Source organism: Schistocerca cancellata, chromosome 5 (assembly GCF_023864275.1).
Source record: "Schistocerca cancellata isolate TAMUIC-IGC-003103 chromosome 5, iqSchCanc2.1, whole genome shotgun sequence".
NCBI classification, from domain to species: domain Eukaryota; kingdom Metazoa; phylum Arthropoda; class Insecta; order Orthoptera; family Acrididae; genus Schistocerca; species Schistocerca cancellata.
The window spans coordinates 662,147,706-662,160,427 of record NC_064630.1 but is presented as its reverse complement, the minus strand read 5'-3'; the positions used below and the strand labels follow the sequence as shown (position 1 = coordinate 662,160,427).

The 12,722-nt window shown below is 44.4% G+C and overlaps 1 protein-coding gene across 1 annotated transcript in view; it reads left to right on the top strand.

The window, feature by feature from the left end:
• The first annotated feature begins 2,376 nt into the window (after positions 1-2,376).
• LOC126188083 (synaptic vesicle glycoprotein 2A-like) overlaps positions 2,377-12,722 on the top strand; it is a 215,017-nt gene continuing 204,671 nt past the window's right edge. The window contains exon 1 of the mRNA XM_049929538.1: positions 2,377-2,464. Coding sequence (XP_049785495.1) covers positions 2,413-2,464 — 52 coding nt within the window. The 5' untranslated portion in view covers positions 2,377-2,412. The remainder of the gene's footprint in view (positions 2,465-12,722) is intronic.

The following is a 12,722-nucleotide window of genomic DNA, read 5'->3' as shown; positions in this document are numbered from 1 at the left end:
ACTTCTGCCAGTATCTCGTCTCCTACCTTCCAAACTTTACAGAAACTCTCCTGCGAACGTTGCAGGACTAGCACTCCTGAAAGAAAGGATATTGCGGAGACATGGCTTAGCCACAGCCTGGGGGATGTTTCCAGAATGAGATTTTCACCCTGCAGCGGAGTGTGCGCTGACATGAAACTTCTTAGTAGATTAAAACTGTGTGCCGGACCGAGACTTGAACTCGGGACCCGAGGTCCCGTATTCGAGTCTCGGTCCGGCACACAGTTTTAATCTGCCAGGAAGTTACAATTCGGCTACCTTCGTTACGGAAGCATCCACCACAAGAGCATCAAAAATTTGTCCATATTCGAATTCACTTAGCTTCGACATACGCACTCACAATCGCACAGAAACATAGCTCTGACCACGACTGCCATTGCAACGTGTTGAGGGCACTGCACAGCTGCCTTTCATGATCATATACAATATAGCAACTTGCAGGCTTGACTAGCATCTGTATTTACGTGCGGGCAAGCATTTCTAACGTTGTTTCCATGGTTTTGTCCAAACCCTGTATATCACCATGGCATAAAGATCTGCCACGCGAGTAACATGCAGAATGAACAGCGAAGGTCCCAAACACTCCCCCGGTTATGGTGACGTACCAAAGCTGTTTCACAGAGGAAGACCGCACTGCAGTTCCTTCTCTAAATCCTCGCACAAACGAAAAAATGGCTGACATCGAAATAAGTGTCCAAGGAATAGAAAAGCAACTGGAATCACTCAACAGAGGAAAGTCCACTGGACCTGACGGGATACCAGTTCGATTCTACATAGAGTACGCGAAAGAACTTGCCCCTCCCCCCCCCCCCCCTTTTAACAGCCGTGTACCGCAAGTCTCCAGAGGAACGGAAGGTTCCAAAAGATTGGAAAAGAGCACAGGTGGTACCGTCTTCAAGAAGGGTCGTCGAGCAGATGCGCAAAACTATAGACCTATATCTCTGACGTCGATCTGTTGTAGAATTTTAGAACATGTTTTTTGCTGTCGTATCATGTCGTTTTTGGAAACCCAGAATCTACTCTGTAGGAATCAACATGGATTCCGGAAACAGCGATCGTGTGAGACCCAACTCGCTTTATTTGTTCATGAGACCCAGAAAATATTAGATATAGGCTCCCAGGTAAATGCTATTTTCCTTGACTTCAGGAAGGCGTTCGATACAGTTCCGCACTGTTGCCTGATAAACAAAGTAAGAGCCTACGGAATATCAGACCAGCTGTGTGGCTGGATTGAAGAATTTTTAGCAAACAGAAGACAGCATGTTGTTATCAATGGAGAGACACCTACAGACGTTAAAGTAACCTCTGGAGTGCCACATGGGAGTGTTATGGGACCACTGCTTTTCACAATATATATATAAATGACCTAGTAGATAGTGTCGGTAGTTCCAAGCGGCTTTTCGCGGATGGTGCTGTAGTATACACAGAAGTTGTAGCATTAGAAAATTGTAGCGAAATGCAGGAAGATCTGCAGCGGATAGGCACTTGGTGCAGGGAGTGGCAACTGACCCTTAACATAGACAAACGTAATGTATTGCGAATACATAGAAAGAAGGATCCTTTATTGTATGATTATATGATAGCGGAACAAACACTGGTAGCAGTTACTTCTGTAAAATATTGGGAGAGTCCTTAGAAAATGTAGTCCATCAACAAAGGAGGTGGCTTACAAAACACTCGTTCGACCTATACTTGAGTATTGCTCATCAGTGTGGGATCCGTATCAGATCGGGTTGACGGAGGAGATAGAGAAGATCCAAAAGAAGAGCGGCGCGTTTCGTCACAGGGTTATTTGGTAAGCATGATAGCGTTACGGAGATGTTTAGCAAACTCAAGTGGCAGACTCTGCAAGAGAGGCGCTCTGCATCGCGGTGTAACTTGCTCGCCAGGTTTCGAGAGGGTGCGTTTCTGGATGAGGTATCTAATATATTGCTTCCCCCTACTTATACCTCCCGAGCAGATCACGAATGTAAAATTAGAGAGATTCGAGGGCGCACGGAGGCTTTCCGGCAGTCGTTCTTCCCGCGAACCATACGCGACTGGAACAGGAAAGGGAGGTAATGACAGTGGCACGTAAAGTGCCCTCCGCCACACACCGTTGGGTTGCTTGCGGAGTATAAATGTAGATGTAGATGTAGTGAGGCTGCCATCCGCTGTTTGCCGCCGGCCCGCTCCGCACGTGCTCCCGCGCAGCGAGGTGGACGTACAGCGCGGCGCGGCGCGGCGCGGCGCCTGTCACGTGTCCCGCGACACTGGCGCGGCGTCTGCGTCTGCGTCAGCGTCGCCAGGTGTCGGGCCGGCAGGCCGCAGTCTGCACAACACCTCCGCAGCCTCCGCCACACCGCAGCGGCGCTCACCACACGCCTCCGCGCCATGAAGATCGACACCAAGAGGGGCACCTTCGATGTCACCGTCTCACCTAAAGGTCGGCACGAGGCAGCCCGTATTATGTCATACATTTATTTTCTGTTTTCTTTTAGTCTCTAACCTAGATACAAGAAAAGACAAAATGTTGCACAGGAATTCCTATTCAGGACGTCCGGAAATTCCCGTTACAAACTTCTAGTACTTCTGAGGGGAGTGACTACTTCTTATTTTGAACAGGGACCCACGTTCGGAAACGGCGTCCGACGACGCTACAAAGCGTCAGTGCTATAGGCGCCGGTTTCTGTAGGTGTATGTATACAGGGTGTTACAAAAAGGTACGGCCAAACTTTCAAGAAACATTCCTCACACACAAAGAAAGAAAATCTGTTATGTGAACATGTGTCCGGAAACGCCTACTTTCCATGTTAGAGCTCATTTTATTACTTCTCTTCAAATCACATTAATCATGGAATGGAAACACACAGCAACAGAACGTACCATCGTGACTTCACTTTGTTACAGGAAATGTTCAAAATGTCCTCCGTTAGCGGAGATACATGCATCCACCCTCCGTGGCATGAATCCCTGATGCGCTGATGCAGTCCTGGAGAATGGCGTATTGTATCACAGCCGTCCACAATACGAGCACGAAGAGTCTCTACATTTGGTACCGGGGTTGCGTAGACAAGAGCTTTCAAATGCCCCCATAAATGAAAGTCAAGAGGGTTGAGGTCAGGAGAGCGTGGAGGCCATGGAATTGGTCCGCCTGTACCAATCCATCGGTCACCGAATCTGTTGTTGAGAAGCGTACGAACACTTCGACTGAAATGTGCAGGAGCTCCATCGTGCATGAACCACATGTTGTGTCGTACTTGTAAAGGCACGTGTCCTAGCAGCACAGGTTGAGTATCCCGTATGAAATCATGATAACGTGCTCCATTGAGCGTAGGTGGACGAAACTAAAATGAGCTCTAACATGGAAATTAAGCGTTTGCGGACACATGTCCACATAACACCTTTTCTTTATTTGTGTGTGAGGAATGTTTCCTGAAAGTTTGGCCGTACCTTTTTGTAACACCCTGTATACAGGGTGAATCCGTGATGACGTTACAAACTTTCAGTAATGATGGAGAAGGGTAAACGAATTAACTTAAGATGAACTCCTTGGTTAGGAAACGAACGAGTCCGAAATCATGAGCGAAAAACGGTCTGATACCTCCGACAGTGGAATACATGTGCCTGTACTGTCGTTACCAAGAATACAGGATAGGCAACTTTCAGTGGTGGTAGCAAGGACCAAGACAAGAAAAAATGTCTAGTGAACATGGGTTCTAAAATACATACATTAAGAACTACGTATTGTAAATAGCCTTTCGCTCCCTGTATTTTACCCCTGCAAAATCAGAATTGGAAAAACAGTATTCCAGTCAACTTTGTCAAAAGCTTTTTGTAGCGTTTGTAGACTTAGAGAAAGCTTTTGACAATGTTGACTGGAATGCTCTCTTTCAAATTCTGAAGGTGGCAGGGGTACAATACAGGGAGCGAAAGGCTATTTACAATTGTACAGAAACCAGATGGCAGTTATAAGAGTCGAGGGACATGAAAGGGAAGCAGTGGTTAGGAAGGGAGTGAGACAGGGTTGTAGCCTATTCCCGATGTTATTCAATCTGTATATTGAGCAAGCAGTGAAGGAAACAAAAGAAAAGTTCGGAGTAGGTATTAAAATCCATGGAGAAGAAATAAAAACTTTGAGGTCCGCCGATGACATTGTAATTCTGTCAGAGACAGCAGAGGACTTGGAAGAGCAGTTGAATGGAATGGACAGTGGCTTGAAAGGATGATTTAAGATGAACATCAACAAAAGCAAAACTAGGATAATGGAATGTAGTCGAATTAAATCGGGTGATGCTGAGGGAATTAGATTAGGAAATGAGACTCTTAAAGTAGTAAAGGGGTTTTGCTATTTGAGGAGCAAAATAACTGATGACGGACGAAGTAGAGAGTATATGAAATGTAGACTGGAAATGGCAGGGAAAGCGTTTCATAAAAACAGAAATTTGTTAACATCGAGTATAATTTTAAGTGTCAGGAACTCGTTTCTGAAAGTATTTGTATGGAGTGTAGCCATGTATGGAAGTGAAACATGGACGATAAATAGTTTGGACAAGAAGAGGATAGAAGCTTTCGAAATGTGCTGCTACAGAAGAATCCTGAAGATTAGATGGGTAGATCACATAACTAATGAGGAGGTAGTGAATAGGATTGGGGAGAAGAGGAGTTTGGGGCACAACTTGACTAGAAGAAGGGATCGGTTGGTAGGACGCGTTCTGAGGCATCAAGGATCACCTATTTAGAATTGGAGGGCACCGTGGTGGGTAAAAATCGTAGAGGGAGACCAAGAGATGAATACACTAAGCAGATTCAGAAGGATGTAGGTTGCAGTAGGTACTGGGAGATGAAGAAGCTTGCACAGGATAGAGTAGCATGGAGAGCTGCATGAAACCAGTTTCAGGATTGAAGACCACATCAACAACAAGAACTACGAGCACTTGTTCAATATAGGAGAAGTTTTTCACACTGGAGGAGATGAAGAAGTGCTCATAGCTACCCAGGTATACGATTTAGAGCCCATGTTTGCTAGATAGGTTTTCTCGTTTTTGTCCAAACTACCACCTCTGAAAGTCGCCTTCCTACATTCTCAGTAACACCATTACTGGTACACGTATTACAATTCCAGAGGTATCACAATGATTTTCGTTGTAACTGTAGACCTGTTCGTTTCCGAACAAAGGGCGCTTACCACAATTTGATACTTTTATCCTTTTCCATCGTCCTTCAAAGTCGTAACATCAACACTGGATCGCCCTGTAGATGCATACATTTACAGGGTCTGGCGCCTATAACTCTGACGCTCAGTAATGTTGTTTGATGATATTTCCGAACATAGCTTCCTGTTAAAAATATTATGTACTCACTCCCATCTACAAGACCTAGAAGTTTCTAACAGGAATTTCCGAACACCTTGTGTACGAAAATAACACATATCATTTTAACATAATTTCAAATGTACAGTACCCCTAAGCATTATGTTGGTTAAGGAGAAAGAGCTACATTAAATATCTGCTTTAAAAATAGTATAAATAGCTATAATAATGTACATGTCACCCTTTGGCCATCTGGAGCACAGATATGTTTTCATTCGGAATCCAGATGCCACATGCTACTGATCTATTGTAGTATGCTACATTTTTATATCACAAATTTGTAATTTATTCGAGGGTTGGAACTTTAATAGTGGCAACTATCTATTTACAGCTGGTACAAAATATTTACGTTTTTCAAAGTTTTAGTGATCTTCAGAGTAGTCACCAGCATTGTGTATAACCCGTTGACAGCGGTGTGGAAGTCGTAGGATACTCTTAGCAGTGGCAGTAATGTTCACAGTTCGAGCGGCGCGGTCTATCGCCCGACGAATTTGTAGCAGTTATGAAGCGAATGCCGTGAAGTGTTTCCTTCAGTTTAGAAACCCAGTTGAACTTACGAGGACTTAAGTCAGGGAGTGCCGTAGATGGTATAGCACTTAGCAGCCCTATCAGTCAAACAAATCAGAAACAACTTGCCCTGTACGTGCTTCAGCATTATCTTGCAAAATTATGGTCAGTTCCTACAGAAAGTGTCATCACGTATGTCTCTAAGCTGGTCGTAGGTTGTGGAAAAGCATAGAGACAGAAGCGATGACACTTTCTGTAGGATCTGACCATCATTTTGCAGGACAATGCTGAAGAACGTACAGTGCAGGCTGTTACTGATTTGTTTGGCTGATGGGGCTGCTAAGTGCTATACCATCTACTGCACTCCCCTGACTTAAGTCCTCGTAAGTTCAACCGAATTCCTAAACTGAAGGAAACACTTCACCCGATTCGCTTCAGAACTGCTACAAATTCGTCGGGCAATCGACCGCGCCGCTCGAACTGTGAACATTACTGCCACTGCTAAGAGTATCCTACGACTTCCACACCGCTGGCAACGGGTTATACACAATGCTGGTGACTACTTTGATACATGTATCCGTTTTGTACGAGCTGTAAATAGATAGTTGCCACTATTGAAGTGCCAACGCTCCTACTTCTAGACTACACTGTGCTAACCAGCAGTACAGATCACAGAAGTATACATCTACATCTACATCTACATCTACATTTATACTCCGCAAGCCACCCAACGGTGTGGGGCGGAGGGCATTTTACGTGCCACTGTTATTACCTCCCATTCCTGTCCCAGTCGCGTATGGTTCGCGGGAAGAACGACTGCCGGAAAGCCTCCGTGCGCGCTCTAATCTCTCTAATTTTACATTCGTGATCTCCTCGGGAGATATAAGTAGGGGGAAGCAATATATTCGATACCTCATCCAGAAACGCACCCTCTCGAAACCTGGCGAGCAAGCTACACAGCGATGCAGAGCACCTCTCTTGCAGAGTCTGCCACTTGAGTTTGTTAAACATCTCCGTAACGCTATCACGGTTACCAAATAACCCTGTGACGAAACGCGCCGCTCTTCTTTGGATCTTCTCTATCTCCTCCGTCAACCCGATCTGGTACGGATCCCACACTGATGAGCAATACTCAAGTATAGGTCGAACGAGTGTTTTGTAAGCCACCTCCTTTGTTGATGGACTCTCCCAATGAATCTCAACCTGGTACCCGCCTTACCAACAATTCATTTTATATGATCATTCCACTTCAAATCGTTCCGCACGCATACTCCCAGATACTTTACAGAAGTAACTGCTACCAGTGTTTGTTCCGCTATCATATAATCATACACTAAAGGATCCTTCTTTCTATGTATTCTCAATACATTACATTTGTCTATGTTAAGAGTCAGTTGCCACTCACTGCACCAACTGCCTGTCCGCTGCAGATCTTCCTGCATTTCGCTACAATTTTCTAATGCTGCAACTTCTCTGTATACTACAACATCATCCGCGAAAAGCCGCATGGAACTTCCGACACTATCTACTAGGTCATTTATATATATTGTGAAAAGCAATGGTCGCATAACAGTCCCCTGTGGCACGCCAGAGGTTACTTTAACGTCTGTAGACGTTTCTCCGTTGATAACAACATGCTGTGTTCTGTTTGCTAAAAACTCTTCAATCCAGCCACACAGCTGGTCTGATATTTCGTAGGCTCTTACTTTGTTTATCAGGCGACAGTGCGGAACTGTATCGAACGCCTTCCGGAAGTCAAGAACAATAGCATCTACCTGGGAGCCTGTATCTAATATTTTCTGGGTCTCATGAACAAATAAAGCGAGTTGGGTCTCACACGATCGCTGTTTCCGGAATCCATGTTGATTCCTACAGAGTAGATTCTGAGTTTCCAAAAACGACATGATACTTGAGCATACTGTACTATATTACTGTGCTTGATAAGAAAAAGAATCCAGATTTCCTCATTTGTCCCGCTAGTTAGCTGCTGGGGCGCTGAGTCAAAACTCGAGATTCACAGCGGTTGTTCTGCTGTGCTACCCAATGTATAAAGACTGAGAGATGGCTGTAAGGATCTCAGGAAATCAATCCTGGTTCTCCCTGCCGTTCCTCGCTGCTCCTGGACGGTTGTTATAAGTGTATATTCTGCTGTTCTGCATCTCGTTGTCGTGATCTATACCCTTTTCTTGGTTGTCCCTTGGATATGTGGGTTTGTATTTAGTAAGCAGATAACTTGGTTGCCAACAAAATTAGCGTGCCCCACACTGCTGATTCCACATTACATTACAGATTCGTGTATTACCAAAAACGTTCCTATCCTGGTCTGAAACATCTTGTCTAATGGCACACTCCTAGACGATGTGACCCGGGGTGCTGATTGCTCCTCTTCCATAAGTGTCTGCAGTGCGTTGCCGTATTTTCAGTGAGTAGCTGAGATGTGAACCGTGTCCCGATAGGTAGCCTACAGCTCGATACCTCGTGGCAAATTAAAACTGACTCCGGGACTCGAACCGGGATCTTTGCCTTTTGCAGACAAGTTTCCTACCGACTGAGTCGTTCAAGTACGACTCATGATCCTATCCCTGAGCTTAACTTCCGGCATTGCCTCATTTTCTACCTACCAAACTTCGCAGTTCTCCTACATACCTTGTGGAACTAGTTCTCCTGGGAGAAAGAATATTGCGGAGGCATGGCTTAGCGACAGATTGGGGGATTCTTCCCAGGACACTTAATCTGCCAAGAAGCTCCACTTAGGAGCGAAAATTCATTCTGGAAGCAGTCCCGCTGGCTGTCTAAACAATATCTACAATTTCCTTAGGAAATGGCATACTGGCAAAGGTAAAATTCTGGTGGCTTTAACATCTCACTCGATAGAGCCGTTGCCCGCGAAAGGCGAAGATCCCAGGCCTGAGACCTAAGTTTGAAATCAGCGCTCACTCCGCTGTAGAGTGAATATTCATTCTGGAGTGTGTAGCTCTCCTGGTCGGAACCAGGTATGATACTTTGATCTTTCTTTTATGTTAGGGGTTGGGTTGGGTTGTTTGGGGGAAGGGACCAAACTACGAGGTCATGGGTCTCACCGGGTTAGGGAAGGACGGGGAAGGAAGTCGGCCGTGCCCTTTCAAAGGATCCATCCCGGCATTTGTCTGGAGCGATTTAGGGAAATCACAGAAAACCTAAATCGGGATGGCCGGACGCGGGATTGAACCGTCGTCCTCCCGAATGTGAGTCCAGTGTGCTAACCACTGCGCCACCTCCCTCGGTTTTATGTTAGGAAGCAACTGGTAAGCTCTATTCCCTGTTTCTACCCCGTATCAGATTTCTTGCCTTTCTCTGTCAGTAACGCCTTCGTCCTACTTAGATGTGGCTGTTGTGCTCGGCATCTCCTTTACTTAAACATATTCACGCTTTTTGAGCCAAAAGTGTGCATCTGTCTCTCTTACGGCCATGTCTCGTCGTAGTAAGCTTATTATCGCCAAGAACACCTCAACCGTCGTTGTTCTATACACACGTGTCAAGCACAACAATACACTTCTATGTGCTCGCTGAAGAGCCCTTGCTGTCTTTACCTTTCTGGCTCTATAGGTCCATATGTTCGACCGGTGACCCACAATAGCTCTTAAGAAAGCGTTACGTTTTTTGTTGCTCTTACAGTCAGCTGAAAACTTCATTTACCAATTGTGCAAAAAATGTTCAAATATGTGCGAGTTCTTAAGGGACCAAACTGCAGAGGTCATCGGTCCCTAGGCTTACACACTACTTTAACTAACTTAAACTAACCTATGCTAAGAACAACACACACATCCATGCCCAAGGGAGGTTTCGAACCTCCGGCGAGAGGGCCAATTGTTGCTCTTTCGTTCATGATTTTTATGGCTGCGTGCAAGAACGTTTCAATTTTCGTCTTTGTTTGTACCGGGCTACCTATACACTTGTTTTCTCTTCATCATTCATCCATTTATTCTGATTTTGGGATTTCTCAACCTTCATAATGTACCTTTTAATAACACATAAAACTTTTTGTGCGATTGACCTGAGAAATAATATGACAAGTAGTATTAAAAAAGATTTGAGTGTCTACAGATACATTGAGAGTAAATAATACTGATTATGAACTAATAAAGTTAATGCTGACAGTACTTCTACTACTGCCGAATCTGACATTAATGGTAATAATGACACTAATAATAATAACAATAACAATAAATAACAGTAATAATAATAATAATAATAATAATAATGACTAATAATTAAAATAATAAAATAATGATAATGGGGGATATTACAATAATTTCTAGTTGTACAAAATAAATATTTTCTGACATAGCTAGTTTTGGAGAATGGAAATTTAAGGAGACTGCAACAGCTAAGAATACTGGGAAATGAGGAAGATCTGGTTGGAAATAAGGATGTACGAGGGCGAATCCGTACAGGGACAATGGTAACCTTATGACTGGTTTAGTAGATATTTAATTACCTGTTCTCTAAAGCAAGATATGTTATTCAGTTCTCTAATATAATGAGGGAAGTTATTGTAGAGTCGGGTTCCTGTTACTAGGAAGCACTTCGAGGAAGTGGCTGGAAGATGGAGCAGGACAGAAAGTATTTTGGTCTGATAGGAACGGATCTTACCGCCATGTTGTTCAGACGAGAGCGTTAAGGTCGAGGACAAATGTGAGAGGCATTTTATGTTGATAAGACAGCAGAGAAGACAGAGGTATGGAAATCTCTGTGCTTGTCAGCACGCAGCACGCAGACGTGTAAATAAAATGGAATGCAAGCAGGGGAAAAGTCCGGTAATCTAATTCCATCTCCTACAGAGTTTTTTGGATTGATAACTGGGCAGTTGCCTAGGTAGTATCAAATCACACCAGGTTTTCCACCAGTGTCCTGGATTAAAAACCAATTCCTCCACAATGTCTCATTAGAATTGCGACATTGAGATCACCAGCCGCCTTTTTGCTGTTAGAAAGGCGTGTGATACATACCAGCACAGATTTTCTACTTCTCTCTTGTCGTTACTAACATCACAAGCACAACACTAAAACTCCACACTCATTCTTCACAGACATTTATAGTTAACAGATACATCAAGGCACCATTGTACGCGAAGAAAGAAGGTCTGTCAGCAAACAATGTCATATGACGTTACTTTTAATGAAAAGGAGCGGCGATGCTCCTTGTTTGTTTCACAGTACTCCGCGTAAATGGATATAAGAGGCACACTCTTCAGGTCTATGACGGAACTCGTATGGTCACAGGAAATCTGTGGTAATGAACAGCTCAGTACAAAATCAGTCCTCAATAAACAAGAAACTCACTCAGATTCACTGTCTGACAAAGAAAACCCGAAGCTCCCAGAAGACATGGTCAGGTGTGAATGTAACTCCGTGCACGTACACACAACCGGCGGATATGTAAATGACCTTCTGTGTGAGGTAGAACGGCCGACAGAGTGCATTAGCGCTATTCGTATTTAGTGATTTTTCCAGGCCCGGTAGGCTATGTAAGTGCCGTAGACAGTGTCAGATGTTAAGTGACCCCTAGGAAGGACGCGGCGATGCTGCGTATTCATGTGAAACAATGTCATCAGCAAGGGTTTGAAAGAGGAATCATTGTGGGTCTCCCTTTGGAAGGCGAGATCCCCAGATCTATCCCAGATAGAACACGTGTGGGACCATCTCGGGCATCCAATCCGACCCAGTGCCAGGATCCACAACATCAAGGAAAAGTTGCAACAGCTGTGAAAAAACTAAAAGATAACAGGGAGAGGACCAATTTGAGACACTGCTCTATTCCTAGCAGTGATTGACAGCATTCCAGATACGTTTTACCATACCGTTAACACTGCCTCAGCACCGAGATAAAAGCGTCAGCTCGAATAACACCAATCGGAAACTCACTGGCAGTAACCTGCAAGTACTGCCTCAAGTCACCAGTCAGGTTTAAATCTAAATTAAAATAATTTTTTGGGGACAACTTCTTATATTTCACGGGCGAATTTCTATTTAAAACTGGTAGCCTGTAAAAAAAAAATAAAAAAGAATAATTAAGTTTTAAGTATAATCGCATGAACGGGAGTAAAATGAAAAAAAAATGTTCATTAGTCTGTATACATTGATGAGCCAAGACATTATGATCGTCAGCTTAATGGGTTTTTTGTCCACCTGTGCAACGAAATACGTCACTGATTCTGCGTATTAGGGATCCGACAGTTTGTTGGTATGTTTGTGGTGGTATGTAGCATTAGATGTCTACGCACAGGTTATGTAATTCGGTAAATAACGGCCCGCTGATTTACGTACGCGGTGACGGAACCCGAAAGCGACCCAGATTGTTTCCATTGGATGTACATCAGACGCCGAAAGATAACATCGTCGTCGGGGAAGCCATCAAGCATGAAGGGATGCAGGTGCTTCGCAGCTGTCAGCGTGTCTTCGATTACTGCCACAGGTCCCATACAAGAGCAGGAGAATGTTTCCCGTAGCATAATACTGCTCCTACCAGCCTACGTACGTGGCGCGATGCACTTTTAGAGACGCCGTTCATCTCGATGAGCCGACACGTTTCCACTGATGGTAGGTCGAATCTCGATGGTCCCGTGCCCACTGCAACCGTAACTGACGATGTCGTTCGGTCCACTTGTCAACACGTAGGGGTAGTCTGCTGCGGAGCTCCACGTTCAACAATGTACGATGAATGATGTGATCCGAAACATTTGAACACTAACCAGCGCTGTGCTATTTCGGCAGAGATGATACAGATCACCAACTGTCCTACTTATCAGAGCGGACAAGGCTCCGAACCCCATGTTTTGGGATGAAT